The sequence below is a fragment of the Mustelus asterias genome, chromosome X, assembly GCF_964213995.1.
Source record: "Mustelus asterias chromosome X, sMusAst1.hap1.1, whole genome shotgun sequence".
NCBI classification, from domain to species: Eukaryota; Metazoa; Chordata; class Chondrichthyes; order Carcharhiniformes; family Triakidae; genus Mustelus; species Mustelus asterias.
In genome coordinates, this window is record NC_135834.1 from 2,624,201 (window position 1) to 2,646,896 (window position 22,696).

At 49.4% G+C, this 22,696-nt stretch overlaps 1 protein-coding gene across 12 annotated transcripts in view; it reads right to left on the bottom strand.

Moving 5' to 3' along the window:
* Positions 1-22,696, bottom strand: part of stac3 (SH3 and cysteine rich domain 3) — a 79,127-nt gene that overhangs the window by 56,288 nt on the left and 143 nt on the right. For 7 of the 12 annotated variants that reach the window (XR_013495826.1, XR_013495825.1, XR_013495824.1 and 4 more), the window contains exons 1-2: positions 22,183-22,696; positions 11,157-11,223 (exon numbers count right to left, since the gene is read on the bottom strand). The exon at positions 22,183-22,696 is cut by the window's right edge and continues 143 nt beyond it. Coding sequence is in view for 2 of the 12 variants with exons in the window: in XM_078201210.1 (XP_078057336.1) it covers positions 11,157-11,222 (66 nt within the window). In the remaining 10 variants the exon portion in view is untranslated. Of the gene's footprint in view, positions 1-11,156; positions 11,224-13,456; positions 13,489-22,182 lie in introns of all 12 variants that reach the window. The other 5 variants (XR_013495830.1, XR_013495829.1, XR_013495828.1 and 2 more) reach the window with 1 other exon arrangement.

A 22,696-nucleotide genomic window follows, 5' to 3' on the forward strand; every position in this document is an offset into this window, starting at 1 on the left:
TGCACCGACACGCTTCCAAACACGGGACCCTGCACCAACACGCTTCCAAACACAGGAGCCTGCACCGACACACTTCCAAACATGGGATCCTGCACCGACATGCTTCCAAACATGGGATCCTGCACCAACACGCTTCCAAACACGGGATCCAGCACCGACGCACTTCCAAACACGGGATCCTGCACCAACACGCTTCCAAACACGGGATCCTGCACCGACACGCTTCCAAACACGGGATCCTGCACCAACACGCTTCCAAACACGGGACCCTGCACCGACACACTTCCAAACATGGGATCCTGCACCGACATGCTTCCAAACACGGGATCCAGCACCGACACACTTCCAAACACAGGATCCTGCACCGACACACTTCCAAACGCGGGGCCCTGTACCGACATGCTTCCAAACGCGGGACCCTGCACCGACATGCTTCCAAACATGGGACCCTGCACCAACACGCTTCCAAACACGTAACCCTGCACCGACACACTTCCAAACACGGGACCCTGCACCGACACACTTCCAAACATGGGATCCTGCACCGACATGCTTCCAAACACGGGATCCAGCACCGACACACTTCCAAACACAGGATCCTGCACCGACACACTTCCAAACATGGGACCCTGCACCAACACACTTCCAAACGCGGGACCCTGCACCGACATGCTTCCAAACGCGGTACCCTGCACCGACATGCTTCCAAACACGGGACCCTGCACCAACACGCTTCCAAACACGTAACCCTGCACCGACACACTTCCAAACACGGGACCCTGCACCGACACACGTCCAAACGCGGGACCCTGCACCGACATGCTTCCAAACGCAGGACCCTGCACCGACATGCTTCCAAACGCGGGACCCTGCACCGACACACTTCCAAACACGTAACACTGCACCGACACACTTCCAAACACGGGACCCTGCACCGACACACGTCCAAACGCGGGACCCTGCACCGACATGCTTCCAAACGCAGGACCCTGCACCGACATGCTTCCAAACGCGGGACCCTGCACCGACACACTTCCAAACACGTAACACTGCACCGACACACTTCCAAACACGGGACCCTGCACCGACACATGTCCAAACGCGGGACCCTGCACCGACATGCTTCCAAACACAGGACCCTGCAACAACACACTTCCAAACACGGGACCCTGCACCGACACATGTCCAAACGCGGGACCCTGCACCGACATGCTTCCAAACGGGGGACCCTGCACTGACATGCTTCCAAACACAGGACCCTGCACCGACATGCTCCCAAACACGGGACCCTGCACCGACACACTTCCAAACGCAGGACCCTGCACCGACACACTTCCAAACGCGGGACCCTGCACCGACACACTTCCAAACGCGGGACCCTGCACTGACATGCTCCCAAACACGGGACCCTGCACTGACATGCTCCCAAACACGGGACCCTGCTCCGACATACTTCCAAACACGGGACCCTGCACCGACACACTTCCAAACGCGGGACCCTGCACCGACACACTTCCAAACGCGGGACCCTGCACTGACATGCTCCCAAACACGGGACCCTGCTCCGACATACTTCCAAACACGGGACCCTGCACCGACATACTTCCAAACGCAGGAACCTGCACCGACACACTTCCAAACGCAGGAACCTGCACTGACACATTTCCAAACACGGGACCCTGCACCGACATGCTCCCAAACGCGGGACCCTCCACTGACACACTTCCAAACACGGGACCCTGCACCGACACACTTCCAAACGCGGGTCCCGACACCAACATGCTCCCAAACGCAGAACGCTGCACCGACACACTTCCAAACACGGGACCCTGCACCGAAACACTTCCAAACGCGGGACCCTGCACTGACATGCTCCCAAACACAGGATCCAGCACCGACGCACTTCCAAACGCCAGGGGTGGGGTACATGGCCATTCATTACCCCGACACTGGCCCCTGGCACACAGAGATGGGCCTTATGGGGAGCCAGATTGGTGGTGGGGGAGTGGGCACTGAGGGGGGAATGACAATGCCAGCGATGAGCATGGGGGTGGAGTGGGCACCCCAATCAAAATGGGGCCTGTTGCTGGATTGAAGAGTCCCTGCCTCGCCAGAGGGACGGTGCACTCAGCGGCCTTGCTTTTTTTAATCAGACTGGCTGAACGTCTGGAGAGAAATCTGGCCAGTGGATTTGGAAAACCTCCCACCAGTTTTCTCACCAGGGCTGACACGCATTCCAGTAAGATGTGTCTCTTCAAAAGGAACTCTTCAAAATGCAGCCAATGAAAATACAACAAAACTTACTCCAACTTTTAAATCAAAGAAAGGGTTCAATAAAGAAACTTCATTACTCCAAACTCGCGGCCTCGCCCTGGGCCACTCCAAGCTTCCCACAGTTCTACATAGTTCCGTATTTATAGTGAGTCACTATTACATCACTCCAATTGGTTCCATGGATTACTGGGTCAGCTGACCCTTACATCTTGTTCCTGTTGGTCACATTACATCCAAGGTTGTCACCGGTTACATTCTGACAAGTTGGTGCAGGCCCCCTCCCGCCCGCTCCCTCACTGAGTTCAAAGCAATACTAAATAGTGTGTGCTGTGTCTGTCACACGGCAAGAACATCAAAGCATTAACAGCAGAAACGAATGTTTCAGGGGGTGAAAACATCAGAGAAGATGAGGGGGGCGTGGGGCGGATACTGGTGGAGTTTTACTGAAAAGAGCATTCAACATACCGTTCATTGAATACATAGGGGAGAAGGAAAGGAGAGGGTGCAGAATAGAGTGTTACAGTCATAGATAGGGTGTAGAGAAAGATCAACTTAATATTTGATTTGATTTATTATTGTCACATGTATTGGGATACAGTGAAAAGTATTGTTTCTTGCGCGCTATACAGACAAAGCATACCTTTCATAGAGTACATAGGGGAGAAGGAAAGGAGAGGGTGCGGAATGTAGTGTTACAGTCACAGCTAGGGTGTCGAGAAAGATCAACTTAATGCAAGGTAGGTGCATTCAAAAGTCTGACAACAGCAGGGAAGAAGCTGTTCTTGAGTCGGTTGGTACGTGACCTCAGACTTTTGTATCTTTTTCCTGACGGAAGAAGGTGGAAGAGAGAATGTCCAGGGTGCGTGGTGTCCTTAATTATGCTGGCTGCTTTGCCAAGGCAGCAGGAAGTATAGACAGAGTCAATGGATGGGAGGCTGGTTTGCGTGATGGATTGGGCGACATTCACGACCTTTTGTAGTTTCTTGCGGTATTGGACAGAGCAGGAGCCATACCAAGCTGTGATAACAACCAGAAAGAATGCTTTCATTGTGGCCGGGATTCTCTGATCTGTTTGCCCTGCCATCGCTAACAGGGAATTTGGCGCTCAGCCAAATCTTCATTCACAGAAGCGGGACTGGAGAATCCCAGCATGCATGTCCAATCACGTAGTATGTAATTTGTCTTCCTCATTTATTCGGATGAAATAGGCAGCGGGCCCAGGTTGGAGTGTCAATTTCGTGTGTCATTGACACCACCTCAAGGGAAGGTGCATCTTCCTAGCTGTCACTGAGGATTGCGGGCAATGGCCAGTACGGCTGTTAGAGGTCTGAAGCTTACGGGTGCTGCACTGGAGGCTTGGTGAAGAATGAGGGGCATTTTCTATCCACCAGGAGGCAGATGGATATCTGGACAAGCAGCTTGGCATGAGTGCCAGCAGTGGTGGACCCATAGCAGCAATGCCAAATAAAATCGAACAACCTCAGACGGTCAACTAAGATAAACGACCTAAGTATTAGTGACAGATCAGAATCCCTAGGGTATATTATGAAGTTAGACGAGATCCCAACTCTATTTGATGTTGGTATTAGTGTGAGGATAAGGCGTTTTACTCCAGGTGTGATTCTTTTGACACACTAGGAGGCTTTTATCAAAACAATCTTTATTTTACAATACAGTTTAACTTTAACAAATGAATTAACTTTCACCAATTGAAATATTTAAACCTGACAAGATACAATTCTTAACTGCTAACCTATCTCAGTTAGTTCCAACTTGAGCAATATTCCTCTTATAGACTTAAACTCCTCTTAAAATCAGTGAGCAAACACAGGTTTATGTGTTTTTACTCGTTAACAGTCCTAGACCCTTTGAACACTTCTGGAGAGAGAGAGAGAGAGAGAGCGGGAGACATAGAGACACCTGTCTGCAGACTGCCTCAAACAGCAGCCTCCAGAGAGAGAGAGAGAGAGACCTTGCTTCTTTCAGAACCAAGCAGAAAACTGCAGGCTTTTCTCTAGCTTAACTCCACCCATTATCCCGTGACCCCGTCTCTGTCAATCAACCTCATCACAATCCAACTCTGAAACCCGAAAGGGAAAAACCAAAAATTAACAAAGATACATTAGCTCAGAATAAAGCAAACACATCCCTAGCTAAAATCAATCATTAGCTTGCATTCTCAGCGTGTGAGCTGCCTGGTGTAGAGAAATTGGCACCGTGTGAAACAGAATTGAACTTTAAACATACCCCTCACAAGAAACATCACAAAAATACATTTCTTAAAGGCACAGTGTCATCACAAGATGTACAGAAATCTGATGAGAAGGCACCCAGATCAGACAGGACTGTATCAAAGGCTGGCCAGCATACCTGTCCCACAATCCCATTCTGTGACAGAAAGGAGAGCTCAGCGTTGTGGATGATGAGAGAGTGGTCTTTCCATGGTTTCTGAGACTTCGAATCATAGAATAGAATCATAGAATCCCTACAGTGCAGAAGGAGGCCATTCGGCCCATCAAGTCTGCACCAACAACAATCCCACCCAGGCCCTATCCCCATAACCCCACATATTTACTCCGCTAGTCCCCCTGACACTAAAGGTCTATTTAGCATGGCCAATCCACATAACCTACACATCTTTGGACACTAAGGGGCAATTTAGCATGGCCAATCCATCTAACCTGCACATCTTTGGACAGTAAGGGGCAATTTAGCATGGCCAATCCACATAACCTACACATCTTTGGACACTAAGGGGCAATTTAGCATGGCCAATCCACATAACCTACACATCTTTGGACACTAAGGGGCAATTTAGCATGGCCAATCCACATAACCTACACATCTTTGGACACTAAGGGGCAATTTAGCATGGCCAATCCACATAACCTACACATCTTTGGACACTAAGGGGCAATTTAGCATGGCCAATCCACCTAACCTACACATCTTTTGACACTAAGGGACAATTTAGCATGGCCAATCCACCTAATCTGCACATCTTTGGACTGTGGGAGGAAACCAGAGCACCCGGAGGAAACCCATGCAGACACGGGGAGAACGTGCAGACTCCACACAGACAGTGACCCGAGGCCGGAATTGAACCCGGGTTCCTGGCGCTGTGAGGCTGTAGTGCTCACCACTGTGCCACCTTGCCGCCCCCACCTTCCTTCCCATCACCAAAGAACAGAACAAAGAACAGTACAGCACAGGAAAGGGCCCTTCGGCCCACCAAGTCTGTGCCAACACAGATGCCTCTCTAATCTAATATTTTCTTGCCTCTGCATGGTCCATATCCCTCTATTCCCTGCCTATTCCTGTATCTATCCAGATGCCTCTTGAACGTTGTTATAGAATCTGCTTCCACTACCTCCTCCAGGCATTCACCACCCTCTGTGTGGAAAAACTTACCCCTTACATCTGTTTTAAACTTTCCCCCTCTCAATCTCAACCTATGCCTCTGAGTAATTGACCCTTTGACCCTGGGAAAAAGACTCTGACTATCCACTCTATCCAAGCCTGTCATAATCTTGTAAACCTCTATCAGGTCCCCCCGCATCCTCCGACACTCCAGTGAAAACAATCCAAGTTTTTTCTTCATCGTCCATATCCTCCAAACCAGGCAACATCCTGGTAAATCTCTTCTGCACTCTTTCCAATGCATCAACATCCTTCCAGTAGTGTGACGACCAGAATTGTACACAACACTCCAAATGCGATCTAACTAAAGTCTTATACAGCTGCAACATGATTTTCCAATTCCTATACTCAACACCCCGACCAATGAAGGCCAGCATGCCGTACGTCTTCTTCACCACCTTGTCCACCTGAGTTGCCACTTTCAGGGAATTGTGGATCTGCACTCCGAGATCCCTCTGTATGCTAATAGTTTTAAGGGCTCTACCATTTACAGTGCACTTCCCTTCTGCAGTAGACCTTCCAAATCGCGTTACCTCACTTTTGTCTGGGTTAAATTCCATCTGCCATCATAGGAACCTCTTGGAATAGACCTCTCGGACACAGAGGCAAGTTATTCTTGCTGGCAGTAGACTGCTACTCTAATGGGCTACAAGTCAAGCAACTGCGGGGGCACATTTCTGAATCAGTGATTACACCCCTGAAGGAAGTACTTCCAACACAAGGAATCCCAGACCTTGTAATCCCAGATAATGGAGCCCCACACTCTGAGCCGCCTCACACACCCGCTGTGCCCTGTGCCACTGCACGAAGAATGCTGCACACCTTCCACTACTGTGCCCTCGCCCATCACCTGGACGCGCCTTAGCGCGCCTTGTTGCCGTCCAGCGACAGAGGCCCCCAGTGGAAGCCCCTCTATGGAGGGATCCGCCTCAACTACATCGGGGACCTGGCGTGGAGCGTGGCACACACACCAGCCCCGTACAATCATAACTTGCACCGCTTCACGGGCTCCCAAGAAACGCGCCCATTTTGCAGTCTTGTGGAGTCACGGAGCTACATCTATGTTCATTGTCTTCGGCTGCGCTCCCTTTTGCAGGATTTAAAAAACCTTTTATTGATGTCTCGATTGCTCTCCAGTCCCACGCTCCTGATCTATGGGCACCCAGTGCGGAGTGGGGGCAGGGAGGAAGGAGGATGTCCTCGTGAACCTGCTCCTGGGCCTGGCCAGACTCCCCATCAACAAGTCCAGGCAGCGGGCGACCGAGGGGGTCGTCCAACCCGATTGTCTGCCCCTCTACGCAGCTACATTCACGGCCGGGTGTCCCTGGCAAGGGAGCATGCGGTGTCCATGGGAGCCTTTGAGGCCTTCCATGCTCGTTGGGCACCACAGGGGCTGGGGTGTATTACTGACCCCTTTAACCACATTTCAGTTTCATGTTTGAAGTTTCCATTCTGATTTGTCTTTTTGCTTTGCCAGAATAATTGACAGTGGACCCAAGTTTCCCAATGAATACTTTAGACCCCATAGCATCGCAACTGGTGGGATTCAAATTCAATGAATGTGAGGTTATTCACTTTGGAAGCAAAAACAAGGCGGCAGATTACTACCTGAGTGGCTGTAAATTGGGAGAGGGGAGTGTGCAGCGGGACCTGGGTGTCCTTGTGCACCAGTCGCTGAAGGTAAGCATGCAGGTGCAGCAGGCGGTAAAGAAGGCAAATGATATGTTGGCCTTCATTGTGAGAGGTTTCGAGTACAGGAGCAGGGATGTGTTGTTGCAATTACAGTAAGAAGTCTCACAACACCAGGTTAAAGTCCAACAGGTTTATTTGGTAGCAAATACCATAAGCTTTCGGAGCACTGCTCCTTCGTCAGATGGAGTGGATATCTGCTCTCAAACAGAGACCACTCCATCTGACGAAGGAGCATTGCTCCGAAAGCTTATGGTATTTGCTACCAAATAAACCTGTTGGACTTTAACCTGGTGTTGTGAGACTTCTTACTGTGCTTACCCCAGTCCAATGCCGGCATCTCCACATCGTGACTACCATTGTTGCAATTATACAGGGCCTTGGTGAGGCCACACCTCGAGTATTTTGGTTTCCTTTTCTGAGGAAGGATGTTCTTGCTCTCGAGGGAGCGCAGCGGAGGTTTCCCAGGCTGATTCCGGGGATGGCGGGACTGATGTATGAGGAAAGATTGACTTGGTTAGGATTATTTTAGCTGGAGTTCAGATGAATGAGGGGGAATCTCATAGAGACTTATAAAATTCTAACAGGACTAGACAGGGGAGATGCAGGGAGGATGTTCCCAATGGTGGGGGAGTCCAGAACCAGGGGTCACAGTCTGAGGATTGGGGGTAGACCATTTAGGACGGAGGTGAGGAGACATTTCTTCACCCGGTGAGCCTGTGGAATTCATTCCCACAGGAAGTAGTTGATGCCAAAACATTGAATGTATTCAAGAGGCGGCTGGATATAGCACTTGGGGCGAATGGGATCAAAGGTTATGGGGGGAAAGCAGGATTAGGCTATTGAGTTGGACGATCAGCCATGATGGTGATGAATGGCGGAGCAGGCTCGAAGGGCCGAATGGCCTCTTCCTGCTCCTATCTTCTATGTTTCTATGAATACATCATGAATGCTAGTCTGAGTAATGGTGACGATGAAACCATTGTTGACAGGGCTGAAACCTCCAAAGCACCCCTACCCCCCTTCCAAAGGAGAGAAGGACCCGTTCTGATAGATTCACAAAACTGCCACAGCAGTTTTCCCAAGAAAACTTTTCCAAGAGGCAGAAAGTGGAGCGAAGAGAGGAAAAGAAGATTAATGACTGCAACACACTGGAGTTTCAAATTGAGCGCCTCCATCCAAGTTCCCGGCTGGGATCCTCCGCTGCCGCTGGAAGGGAACGGAGTTTTGGCTGGAACGCCAAATGTTCCACTTGCGCTCACAGCCGGGGGGTGGTGTTACACGATTGGAGAATCTCACCCATGGTTTGGTTAACCTTTTACAGAAATCAGACACTTGGGGGAGGTGTAGTAGAATGTGTTCGGCTGGGTTGATTAATTCCAATCATTTACCAATCATATGCTGTGTACATCATCACAGGAAGTGACGCAACAATGTGTGATCTGGCCTTTCGAACAGCCATGATGTGGAGATGCCGGCGTTGGACTGGGGTAAACACAGTAAGAAGTTTAACAACACCAGGTTAAAGTCCAACAGGTTTATTTGGTAGCAAAAACCACACAAGCTTTCGGAGCTGCAAGCCCCTTCTGTCCATTCTGTCCACCACTCTGTCCACCTGTGACTCCACTTTCAAGGAGCTATGAACCTGTACCCCTTGATCTCTTTGTTCTGTAACTCTCCCCCAAGTGAAGGGGCTTGCATCTCCGAAAGCTTGAGTGGTTTTTGCTACCAAATAAACCTGTTGGTTTATCGAGCGCCCTCGAGCAATCTGCAGCCGGCTTCCCGGCATGAATAGACTTCCTCCACTCCCCACTACTGGCGAGAATCACACTTTACCTCATTTTATTTTTCTAAGTGCCAGACGATAGCGGCTGAGAGCTCGCCCAACCTTTAACCTGGTGTTGTTAAACATCTTACTTTCGAACAGCTCCATGGAAGATGTCGTCAGAACGGTAAGATATGTTCCAAATAAGCTCTGCCTCATCTACCTCAGCTGACTCATTTTGTCTTCGTTTACCAATACCAAGCATACTGTAGATAAAATTAACCATGGGGGTGATCCTACCAGCTCATCGCACTGGACAGTCGGTGTGGCAATCGCGCAAGGAACGCAAAACCGGGATCGCACGATCAAGGGCAGCGATCGGAAGGGGGGAGGGGAAATGATTGAGGGGCAATTGGGGGAGGCTGCAATCGGGGTGGAGATCAGCAGGGACCACGATCGGGCGGGGGGGGCAATCGGGGATCGGTGAGGGGGTGCATTGTCAATCTCCCAGTGCACAGCGTACACTGGTACACAGAACACTGGGAGATCAGGGCGCATGAGCAATAGCGCCCTCGAGCAATCTGCAGCCGGCTTCCCGGCATGAATAGACTTCCTCCACTCCCCACTACTGGCGAGAATCACACTTTACCTCATTTTATTTTTCTAAGTGCCAGACGATAGCGGCTGAGAGCTCGCCCAAAGAATGGGCGCAATTCTCTCCCATTTCACGCTCGTCCCTCAAGATCGTCCCACATGTCTTTTCATTTGCTCTATTCCACCCAGGTGCTATCAATACAAAATACAAAATTGGCTTCCTGACAGAAGCCAGAGGGTGGTTGTAGAGAGTTGTTTTTCAAACTGGAGGCCTGTGACCAGCGGTGTGCCTCAGAGATCAGTGCTGGATCCACTGTTATTTGTCATTTATATTAATGATTTGGATGAGAATATTGGGGGCATGGTTAGTAAGTTTGCAGATGACACCAAAATTGGTGGTATAGTGGACAGTGAAGAAAGTTATCTCCAATTGCAACGGGATCTTGATCAATTGGGCCAGCGGGCTGACGAATGGCAGATGGAGTTTCATTTAGATAAATGCAAGGTGATGGATTTTGGTAGATTGAACCAGGGCAGGACTTACTCAGTTAATGGTAGGGCATTGGGGAGAGTTACAGAACAAAGAGATCGAGGGGCACATGTTCATAGCTCCTTGAAAGTGGAGTCACAGGTGGACAGAATGGTGAAGAAGGCATTCGGCATGCTTGGTTTCATCGGTCAGAACATTGAATACAGGAGTTGGGACGTCTTGTTGAAGTTGTACAAGACATTGGTAAGGCCACACTTGGAATACTGTGTACAGTTCTGGTCACCCTATTATAGAAAGAATATTATTAAACTAGAAAGAGTGCAGAAAAGATTTACTAGGATGCTACCGGGACTTGATGGTTTGTGTTATAAGGAGAGGCTGGATAGACTGGGACTTTTTTCTCTGGAGCGTAGGAGGCTGAGGGGTGATCTTATAGAGGTCTATAAAATAATGAGGGGCACAGATCAGCTAGATAGTCAATATCTTTTCCCAAAGGTAGGGGAGTCTAAAACTCGAGGGCATAGGTTTAAGGTGAGAGGGGAGAGATACAAAAGGGTCCAGAGGGGCAATTTTTTCACACAGAGGGTGGTGAGTGTCTGGAACGAGCTGCCAGAGGTAGTAGTAGAGGCGGGTACAATTTTGTCTTTTAGAAAGCATTTAGACAGTTACATGAGTAAGATGGGTATAGAGGGATATGGGCCAAATACGGGCAATTGGGATTAGCTTAGGGGTTTAAAAAAAAGTGGGTGGCATGGACAAGTTGGGCCGAAGGGCCTGCTTCCATGCTGTAAACCTCTATGATTCAATGACTCAATAACATGCTGTGCAGACACCATTCAATTGCCAATCCCACATAGCTTGGTTTCTGTCTAACTATCCTTCCCCAAGCTCAGCGACTGAAGGGAACAGCATGGGTAACCTCACCGGAGATCCAGGCGCTTCCTCAGGGTGCGGGGAGCCAGACTCATTCAGAGTCTCTTTGTCTGTCATTCTGGAAAGGAAAAACAAATTGAGAAACAAGTGGGTTGGAAAGAATTGACACGTTCAACTTCTGAGCAAGTCTTTCCTTCAAAAAGGCGATCTAAACATTGGAATCTCGAGGCAGAGTAACAGGAACACAGAATACTCACACAGGAAGCTTTCAACCAGATTCAGTTTAGTTTGGGTGGACACAATGAATAAATAAGGAATGCTCCTTCTACAGCGCAGAAGGAGGCCATTCGGCCCATCGAGCCTGCACTGGCAACAATCCCACCCAGGCCCTATCACCGCAACCCCACACATTTACCCTAGCTAATCCACCTACTCTGCACATCTTTGGACACTGACATGCAATTTAGCATGGCCAATTCCCCTAACCTACACATCTTTGGACACTAAGGGGCAATTTAGCATGGCCAATCCACCTAACCTACACATCTTTGGACACTAAGGGACAATTTAGCATGGCCAATTCCCCTAACCTACACATCTTTGGACACTAAGGGGCAATTTAGCATGGCCAATCCACCTAACCTACACATCTTTGGACACTAAGGGGCAATTTAGCATGGCCAATCCACCTGACCTACACATCTTTTGGACTTTAGGAGGAAACCAGGGCACCCAAGGGAAACCCAACGCAGACACGGGGAGAACGTACAAACTCCACACAGGCAGTGACCCAAGCTGGGAATCGAACCCGGGTCCCTGGCGCTGTGAGGCAGCAGTGCTAACCATTGTGCCACCGTGCAGTTGGAGCTTGGAGGAGAGTTGTTCAGTTGGGCAGTTAATTCACTCTGGTCTTTTGTCTCTATCAATATTTGTTGTTGGCAACAATGCCTTCGTTCATTCAAGCCACATCGAGTCGCCTGCGAGTTATTATACTGGCGACGAGGAAAAAACGTTTGAAGTCGTTGCGGATCACGGTGTGCAGGTAGAAGGGGAGGAAGCTTGAGCATCGAGAATATCAACAAGTAAGGTACACTCACTCACTACAAAGCCTTTGATTGGAAAGATCACGCCCTTTGACCCTGAAGTAGGCAACTGGGGACAATACATAAAAAGGCTGCATTACTTCTTCGTAGCGAATGAAATAAGAGTTAAAGAAAAGCGAAAGGTTAATTTGCGACCCACAGATTTATAGTTTAACATCGCCACACACTCCAAACACAAGGGGGCGATCTTACCGAAACAGTTGCAGTGTGAGAAAGCGGGGGAGTTTCAGATTGGTTTCTTTGGCAAATTGAAAAATCCAATACAAAAACAAGCCGCAATGCAATTGTCGCCAGCTGGGAGAGGGGGCACAACCGAATCTCGCCAGGAAGCAGACTGCTGAGCAAACCCCCACCTCCCTCCCCTCCCTGGACATCACCACCCCCCCACCCCTGCATCCCCATCACCGCCCCGGCCAATCAACCACCCTCGCTGCAGGGTTCCTTCTACCTTCTCCCACCATAGCCCCACCCCCTCAGGCCCCACCCTCTTGGAATTGCCTGCTGGGCAGTGCCAGTGTGCCAGGTGGGCACACACAGGTAAAATCCACGAAAGAGGTCCTGCAGCCAAAAGATGTATCCAAGATGAAATCATTTCTGGGGATGGTAAACTCTCATTGGTCATTTTTAAACAATGTTCCTGCCACTTTAGCTCCACTGCACCAACTGTTAAAAAACTATCAACGTTGGTGATGGGGAGGCGAACACAAGGCAGCTTTTGCAAAAGTTAAACCGGAAACCATGGATGAACAGGGATATCCACTGCTTGCTGAAGTCCAGGTCTGAGGCGTTCAAGTCAGGCGACACTGATCTATACAAGAAAGCCAGATACGATCTAAGGAGATCCATCAAAGATGCCGAAAGACAGTACCGGACCAAGCTAGAGTCCCAGGCTGGCCACACCGACCCCTGCCGACTATGGCAAGGTCTGCAAGACATAACAGGCTACAAGATGAAGGTATGTAAAATCGCCGGCTCCAACCCACCCCTCCCTGATGAGCTCAATGCATTCTACTCCTGTTTTGAGCAAGAGGTCAGTGAGAGCATGCCCTCCACCCTGGAAGCCCTGGATGAACCTGTATCTGGGGTCACCATTGCAGATGTCAGAGCAGCTTTCTTGAAGGTCAACCCACGGAAAGCGACTGGCCCGGATGGGGTACCCGGACGAGCACTCAGATCCTGCGCGGATCAGCTGGCGGAGGTATTCACAGACATCTTCAACCTCTCTATACAACAATCTGAGGTCCCTACCTGCTTCAAGAAGGTGACCATCATCCCAGCACCTAAGAAAAACCAAACAGCGTGCCTTAGTGACTATCGGCCGGTGGCTCTGACATCCATCATTATGAAGTGCTTTGAAAGGTTAATCATGGCACGAATCAATTCCAGCCTCCCGGACTACCTGGATCCACTACAGTTTGCCGACCGCCGCAACAGGTCCACAGCAGATGCCATCTCCCTGGCCCTGCACTCAACCCTGGAACACCTAGATAACAAAGACACCTATGTCAGACTCCTATTTATTGACTACAGCTCAGCCTTCAACACTATTATTCCCACAAAACTCATCTCCAAACTCCGTGGCCTGGGCCTCGGCACCTCCCTCTGCGACTAGATCCTGAACTTCCTAACCCACAGACCACAATCAGTAAGGATAGGCAACAGCTCCTCCACGATCGTCCTCAATACTGGTGCCCCACAAGGCTGTGTTCTCAGCCCCCTACTATACTCCTTGTACACCTCTGACTGTGCGGCCAAATTCCCCTCCAATTCGATTTTCAAGTTTGCTGACGACACCACCGTAGTGGGTCGGATCTCAAACAATGACGAGACAGAGTACAGGAATGAGATAGAGAATCTGGTGAACTGGTGCGGCAACAATAATCTCTCCCTCAATGTCAACAAAACGAAGGAGATTGTCATCGACTTCAGGAAGCAAAGAGAACAAAGAAAAGTACAGCACAGGAATAGGCCCTTCGGCCCTCCAAGCCCGTGCCGATCATGATGCCCTAACTAAACAAAGAAAACCCTCCTGCCCTTACCCGGTCCGTATCCCTCTATTCCCTCCCTATTCATGGACCCATCCAGATGCCTCTTAAATGTTGCTAATGTGCCTCTTCCACCACCTCCTCTGGCAGCGCGTTCCAGGCACCCACCACTCTCTGTGTGAAAAACCTCCCCCGCACATCTCCCTTAAACTTACCCCCTCTCACCTTGAACCTGTGCCCCTTGTAATTGACACTTCCACCCTGGGGAAAAAGCCTCTGTCTATCCACCCTGTCTGTGCCTCTCATCATTTTGTAGACCAGGTCTCCCCTCAGCCTCCATCTTTCCAGTGAAAACAATCCCAGTTTATTCAACCTCTCCTCATAGCCAACACCCTCGAGACCAGGCACCATCCTGGTGAACCTTCTCTGCACTCTCTCCAAAGCTTCCACGTCCTTCTGGTAATGTGGTGACCAGAACTGTACACAATACTCCAAGTGCAGCCTAACCAAGGTTTTATATAGCTGCAACATGATTTCCCAACTCTTGTACTCAATGCCCTGGCTGATGAAAGCAAGCATGTCATATACCTTCTTAATCACCTTGGCCACCTGTGTTGCCACTTTTAGGGAACTGTGGACCTGCACTCCGAGATCCCGCTATGTTAATGTTCCTAAGGGTTCTGCCATTTACTGTAATATTCACACCTAAATTTGATCCTCCAAAATGCATCACTTCGCAATTGTCCGAATTAAACTCTATCTGCCATTTCTGTGCCCAAGTCTCCAATCTACCTATATTCTGTTGTATCCTCTGAAAATCCCTGGCATGATCCCGAAACCCATGTGATTTTAGTTTTTGTACCAGTCCGCCATGTGGGACCTTGTCAAATGCCTTACTAAAGTCCACGGCCCTTCCCTCATCAATTTTCTTTGTCACCTCTTCCAAAAACTCAACCAAGTTGCTGAGACTTGACCTTCCCTATACAAAACCATGCTGCCTGTCACTAACTAGTCCAATTCCTTCCAAATGTGCAGATATCCTGTCCCTCAATATCTTCTCCAAAACCTTCCCATCAGTGATGTCAGGCTCACCGGCCTATAATTTGCTGGATTATTCCTGTTTCCATTCTTAAACAAGGGAACAATATTGGCCATTCTCCAGTCCTCTGGAACCTGTAGTCAAAGAGGATGTGAAGATGTCTGTTAAGGCCCCAGCTATTTCTTCCCTTGCCTCCTGCAGTAACCTGCGGTAGGCCCCATCTGCCCCACGGGAATTGTCTACTTTAATGCAATTTCAGATAGCCAGCACTTCCTCCTTTGATATATAGACATTCTCAAGAGCATTCACTCGCCCATCCCTGACTCAACATCTGTCATGTCCTCCTTCTTGGTGAATACTGATACAAAGTACTCATGAAGGATCTCACCCACTTCCTGTGGCTCCATGCGTAACTTCCCTCCATTGTCCTTGAGTGGGCCTACTGTTTCTCTTGCTACCTACCCTCTTGCTCCTAATATATAAAAAGCCCTGGGATTCTCCTTGACCCTGTTTGCTCAAGGCATTTCATGGCCCCTTTTAGCTTTCCTAATTCCGCATTTAAGTTCCTTCCTACTTTCTCTATACTCTTCAAGGGCTTTTGTCAGTTTTTAGATGCCTAGACCTATTCTATACTTTTTCCTTTTGACTAAGCTTACAATTTGCCTTGCCATCCATGTTTCCTGAATCCTGCCATTTCTATCCTTCATTTTTGCCGGGACATGCATGTCAACTGGCCTTTAAAAGCCTCCCACATGTCAGACGTGGATTTGCCCTCAAATAGCCGCTCCTAATCCACATTCCCCAGTTCCTGTCTAATTTAGCTGTAATTGGCCCTTGCCCAATTAAGAACCCTCACCCGAGGGCCACTCGTGTCCTTTATTCATAGCGACTCAAAATCTTATGGAACTATGGTCGCTAAACCCAAAGTACTCCCCCACTGAAACATCGATCACCTGACCTGGCTCATTCCCCTATATCAAGTCTAGTATGGCCCCCTCCCTGGTTGGATTGTCAAAATATTGTATCAAAAAGCCCTCCTGGACACATCTAACAAATTGCTCTCCATCCGAACCCCTGGCTGTTTGGGAGTCCCAGTCAATATGAAGGAAGTTAAAGTCACCCATCACAACTAGCCTGCTTTCTTCACACCTTTTGAGTATCTGAATTGGAGAACCTGCCCCGTCTACAGCAGTGGGGATGAAGTGGAAATGGTCGAGAGCTTCAAGTTTCCAGGTGTCCAGATCACCAACAACCTGTCCTGGTCCCTCCACGCTGATGCTACAGTTAAGAAAGCCCACCAGAGCCTCTGCTTTCTTAGAAGACTAAGGAAATTCAGCATGTCCGCTACGATGCTCAGCAACTTTTACAGATGCACCATAGAAAGCATTCTTTCTGGTTGTATCACAGCTTGGTATGGCTCCTGCTCTGCCCAAGACCGCAAGGAACTACAAAGGGTTGTGAACGTAGCCCAGTCCATCACACAAACCAGCCTCCCATCCATTGACTCTGTCTACACTTCCCGCTGCCTCAGAAAAGCAGCCAGCATAATCAAGGACTCCATGCACCCCGAACATTCTCTCTTCCACCTTCTCCTGTTGGGAAAAGATACAAAAGTCTGAGGACACATACCAACCGACTCAAGAACAGCTTCTTCCCTGCTGCCATCAGACCTTTGAATGGACCTACCTTATATTAAGCCCGTTTTTTCTCTACACCCCAGCTATGACTGTAACACTACATTCTCTCCTTTCCTTCTCCCCTATGTACTCTATGAACTGTATGTTTTGTCTGTATAGCAAGCAAGAAACAATACTTTTCACTGTATCCCAATACATGTGACAATAATAAATCAAATCAAATCAGGTGAAAGAAATCAAATCTTACGGCACTTAGAAAAAGAAATGAGGCAAAGTGTTATTGTCACCAGTAGTGGGAGTGTACATAGTCTATTCACGCTGGGAAGCCGGCTGCTGGCTGCTAGAGTGCGCTCTTGCACATGCACCCTGATCTCCCAGTGCACTATGTCAAGAGTAACATAAGAACATAAGAACATAAGAAATAGGAGCAGGAGTAGGCCATCTAGCCCCTCGAGCCTGCCCCGCCATTCAATAAGATCATGGCTGATCTGATAGTGGGTTCAGCTCCCCATAACCCTTAATTCCCCTATTGATCAGAAATCTATCTACCTGTGACTTAAACATATTCAACGAGGTAGCCTCCACTGCTTCAATGGGCAGAGAATTCCAGAGATTCACTACCCTCTGGGAGAAGAAGTTCCTCCTCAACTCTGTCCTAAATGGACTCCCCCTTATTTTGAGGCTGTGTCCTCCAGTTCTTGTTTCCTTTCTAAGTGGAAAAAATCTCTGCCTCTACCCTGTCTAGCCCCTTCATTATCTTATATGTCTCTATAAGATCTCCCCTCAACCTTCTAAACTCCAACAAGTACAGGCCCAATCTACTCATGGTTAGATGTGCAATCTACTCATAAGCTAACCCCCTCATCTCCGGTATCAACCAGGTGAACCTTCTCTGTACTCCCTCCAAGGCCAATACATCCTTCCGCAAATAAGGGGACCGAAACTGCACACAGTACTCCAGTTGCGGCCTCACCAGTACCTTGTACAGTTGCAGCAAGACCTCCCTGCTTTTATATTCTATCCCCTTCGCGATAAAGGCCAACATTCCATTCACCTTCTTGATCACCTGCTGCACCTGCAGACTGAGTTTTTGCGATTCATGCACAAGGACCCCCAGGTCCCTCTGCACAGTAGCATGTTGTAATTTTTCACCATTTAAATAGTAGTCCATTTTACTATTATTCCTTCCAAAGTGGCTAACCTCACATTTGCCAACGTTATACTCCATCTGCCAGATCCTCGCCCACTCACTTAGCCTATCCAAATCTCTCTGCAGACTTTCCTCATCCTCCACGCAATTTGCTTTCCCACTCATCTTTGTATCATCCGCAAACTTTGTTACCCTACACTCAGTCCCCTCCTCCAGATCGTCTATGTATATGGTAAACAGTTGAGGCCCCAGCACCGATCCCTGCGGCACGCCACTAGTCACCAACTGCCAACCAGAAAAGCACCCATTTATCCCAGCTCTCTGCTTCCTGTTAGATACAATGCCGGCATCTCCACATCCTGTTAGATAGCCAATCCTCAATCCACGCTAACACCTTACCCCCAACTCCGTGTACCTTTATCTTATGCAGCAATCTTTTGTGAGGCACCTTATCCAGTACACAGTGCACTGGAGATGTCACCACCCCCCCTCCACCCCCGGACATCACATTACCCCCATTCACCCCCCCCCCCCGATTGCGCCACCCCTAATTGTGACCCCAATCGCCCCTCGTTTGCAGCCCGCACTTCGATCACCAGCCCCCCCCCGATCGCAAACCCCACCTGGCCGATCGACGTCCCCGTTCGCCCCCCTTACCCCACCCCAGTCGATTGGTGCCCCAGCAACCCCCGATGCAGGAAGTGCAACCCCCACACGCTGCCTCCCCTTCTGGGCCCCGCACCATCCTCTTAGGCCCTGTTGTTCAAACTCATATTGGGTCTGGACAGAATAGATAGGGCGAAACTGTTCCCATTGGTGGAAGGATCGAGAACGACAGGGACAAGGTTTAGGATGATTGGAGAAAGAAGCAATGGTGGGATGAGGGAGAATGATTCAGCACAGCGAGTGGTTAAATTAGTGAGCCAAAATTTGGCAGATGGGGTCTAATGTTGGGAAATGTGGGCTTGCCCACTTTGGGAGGAAGAACAGGAAAACAGCATATTATCCAAATGGAGAGAGACTGCAGAAAGCTGAGGTACAGAGGGATCTGGGCGTCACAGTACATGAATCACAATAATAGAAATCATAGAAACCCTACAGTGCAGAAGGAGGCCATTCGGCCCATCGAGTCTGCACCGACCCCAATCCCACCCAGGCCCTACCCCCACATATTTACCCACTAATCCCTCTAACCTACGCATCCCAGGACTCTAAGGGGCTATTTTTAACCTGGCCAATCAACCTAACCCGCACATCTTTGGACTGTGGGAGGAAACCGGAGCACCCGGAGGAAACCCACGCAAACACGAGGAGAATGTGCAAACTCCACACAGACAGTGACCCGAGTTGGGAACGAACCCAGGACCCCGGAGCTGTGAAGCAGCAGTGCTAACCACTGTGCTACCGTGCCGCCCTAATGTTAGCCCGCAGGTACAGCAGGTAAATAAGAAGGCAGACAGAGGGTTGGCCTTTATTGCAAGGGGAATGGAGTATAAATGTAGAGAAGTCTTGCTACAAGTGTACAGGGCAGAGGTGAGACTGCACCTGGAGTACTGTACACAGTTTTGGTCTCCATACTTGAGTCGGGATAAACTGGAGCTGTTGAGAGAGGATTCACCAGGCTGATTCCTGGGATGAAGGGATTGTCTTGTGAGGAAAGGTTGAACAGGTTGGGCCGATAGCCACTGCAGTTTAGAAGAATGAGAGGTGATTTTTGAAACATATCAGATTCTGAGGGGGCTTGACAAGGTGGATATTGAGAGAATGCTCCCCCCTCACGGGGGAATCTAGAACAAAGGGGGGGGCACAGTTTAAAAATAAGAGGTCTCCCACTTGGAATGGAGATGGGGAGGCATTTCTTCTCTGAGGGAGGTTAGAGTTTGAAATTCTCTCCCTCAGAGAGCTGCAGGGGCCGGATCATTGAATACATTCAACGCTGATGTTTGACTAACAAGGGAGTCGAGGGTTATGGGGAACAGGTAGGAAAGTGGAGATAAGACCAGAGACAGATCAGCCATGAACTTATTGGATAGCAGAACAGCCTCGACTGGCCAAATGGCCTACTCCTGCTCTGATTTCTTATGACTTTGTGAGGATCTGGAGTAAATATCTGAGGTGGAGGCAGATTCATTTCTTTCTTACAGAGGGAATCAGACCAGATCCGGAAGAGGAGAAACCTGTCAGGTTGCAGGGATAGCATTACTCTCGCAGAGATCTGCCAGGGACCCGGGTTCAATTCCAACCTTGGGTCACTGTCTGTGCGGTGTTTGCGCATTCTCCCCATGTCTGCGTGGGTTTCCTCCGGGTGCTCCGGTTTCCTCCCACACTCCAAAGATGTGCAGGTTAGGTGGATTGGCCATGCTAAATTGTCCCTTAGTGCCCAAAGATGTGCAGGTTAGGTGGATTGGCCGTGCTAAATTGCCCCTTAGTGTCCAAAGATGTGCAGATTAGGTGGATTGGCCATGCTAAATTGCCCCTTACTGTCCAAAGATGTGCAGGTTAGGTGGATTGGCCATGCTAAATTGTCCCTTAGTGCCCAAAGATGTGCAGGTTAGGTGGATTGGCCATGCTAAATTGTCCCTTAGTGCCCAAAGATGTGCAGGTTAGGTGGATTGGCCATGCTAAATTGTCCCTTAGTGCCCAAAGATGTGCAGGTTAGGTGGATTGGCTATGCTAAATTGCCTTTAGTGTCCAAAGATGTGCAGATTAGGTGGATTGGCCATGCTAAATTGTCCCTTAGTGTCCAAAGATGTGCAGATTAGGTGGATTGGCCGTGCTAAATTGCCCCTTAGTGTCCAAAGATGTGCAGATTAGGTGGATTGGCCATGCTAAATTGCCCCTTAGTGTCCAAAGATGTGCAGGTTAGGGGGATTGGCCATGCTAAATTGTCCCTTAGTGTCCAAAGATGTGCAGGTTAGGGGGATTGGCCATGCTAAATTGCCCCTTAGTGTCCAAAGATGTGCAGATTAGGTGGATTGGCCATGCTAAATTGCCCCTTACTGTCCAAAGATGTGCAGATTAGGTGGATTGGCCATGCTAAATTGCCCCTTAGTGTCCAAAGATGTGCAGGTTAGGGGGATTGGCCATGCTAAATTGCCCCTTAGTGTCCAAAGATGTGCAGATTAGGTGGATTGGCCATGCTAAATTGCCCCTTAGTGTCCAAAGATGTGCGGGTTAGGTGGATTGGCCATGCTAAATTGCCCCTTAGTGTCCAAAGATGTGCAGGTTAGGGGGATTGGCCATGCTAAATTGTCCCTTAGTGTCCAAAGATGTGCAGGTTAGGGGGATTGCCCATGCTAAATGTGTGGGATTACGGGAATAGGGTGGAGGGGAGGGCCTGGATGGGATGCTCTTTGGGAGACTCTTGGTGGAATTTTCTCGTGCCACCCACCACAGGAACCGTAGCGGGTGGGAAGTTGGGGGAGGGGGTGCAGGGTAGTGGTGGGGTTGGGTGTATAATGCAAAGGTGTGTTGCCCTCCGGTGGGAATCTCCGGCCTTCGGGACGAGCGGCGGCCGGAAAATCCCGCCCTTGGTGAAGACCCGATGGGCCGAACGACCTTTCTGCACTGTCGGGATTCTCCGGGAGTCTGTGACAGATCAGAAATGATGTGGAGATGCCGGCGTTGGACTGGGGTAAACACAGTAAGAAGTCTCACAACAACACTCTCCTGATGAAGGAGCAGCACTCCGAAAGCTTGTGTGTCTTTTGCTACCAAATAAACCTGTTGGACTTTAACCTGGTGCTGTTAGACTTCTTACAATAGTTCAGAAACGCTGGATCTTTGTGTCTGCGGTAAAAGTTTGCCAGTCCTGATCAGTGTTAAATCCCCAAGTGCTGGCATGAAGGTTTTTTCTGACCAGTGAGCACTCTCTGTGCCGAATGCAGCTCTGCTCACCGGTTATTCTGGGAGTGATGTAAAGCGATCTTTGCAAAGCTAAATGTGGATCATCGCATTTCGCAACAGGTCATCTCTCCAAATACCCCCTGAGTGGGAAAAAAAGCTTTCAATCCATTGGAAAAGCATGCACATTCCTTCCACCTTCTGGTAAAAACACTTGGACACAGCTTCAAACTTTCCACAGTAAAAAATATTCGAGTGATCAACCCCCAGAGTTGCAAACCAGCCAAAGGTTAATTTTGTTCCCTCTCAAAGTCACTAACCTGGCGAGTTCTGCTGGTGTTTTGCGTTGTTTGGAGACTCTGTCTTTTGGAGTTGCTGTGGAGGGTCGTTTCGCCCCGTTCAGTGGCTCAGCCCCAGTGTCCAGTGGCTGCTGAAGCAGTTACTGCCTCGCACTCCCCTCACTGCGGGCTTGGCTGTCCCCACAGGCTGACATTCAGACACACGGCTGACTGTGGGTAATTCGAGCTGCTCCTAACACTCAGGCATTCATGAATGGTTCCCTTCCCCTGGGAAGCATCAGCACACGCTGGGAAGGTACAGGGCACTGGGCTTTCTGCGGAGGGATGTCCGTGGGGGTTAATTCCAGGCAGGCGGTTGATCAGTGGGTTCTGATGGTATCCAGTTTGTAACCATTGCCTGATCCGTGCCGGCAGGTATCAGACAAAACCACTCCGCAACTTCACTCAACATTAACCATCAGCTCACACTCACACACACTCTCTCACACACTCTCTCACACTCACACTCACACACACTCTCTCACACTCACACACT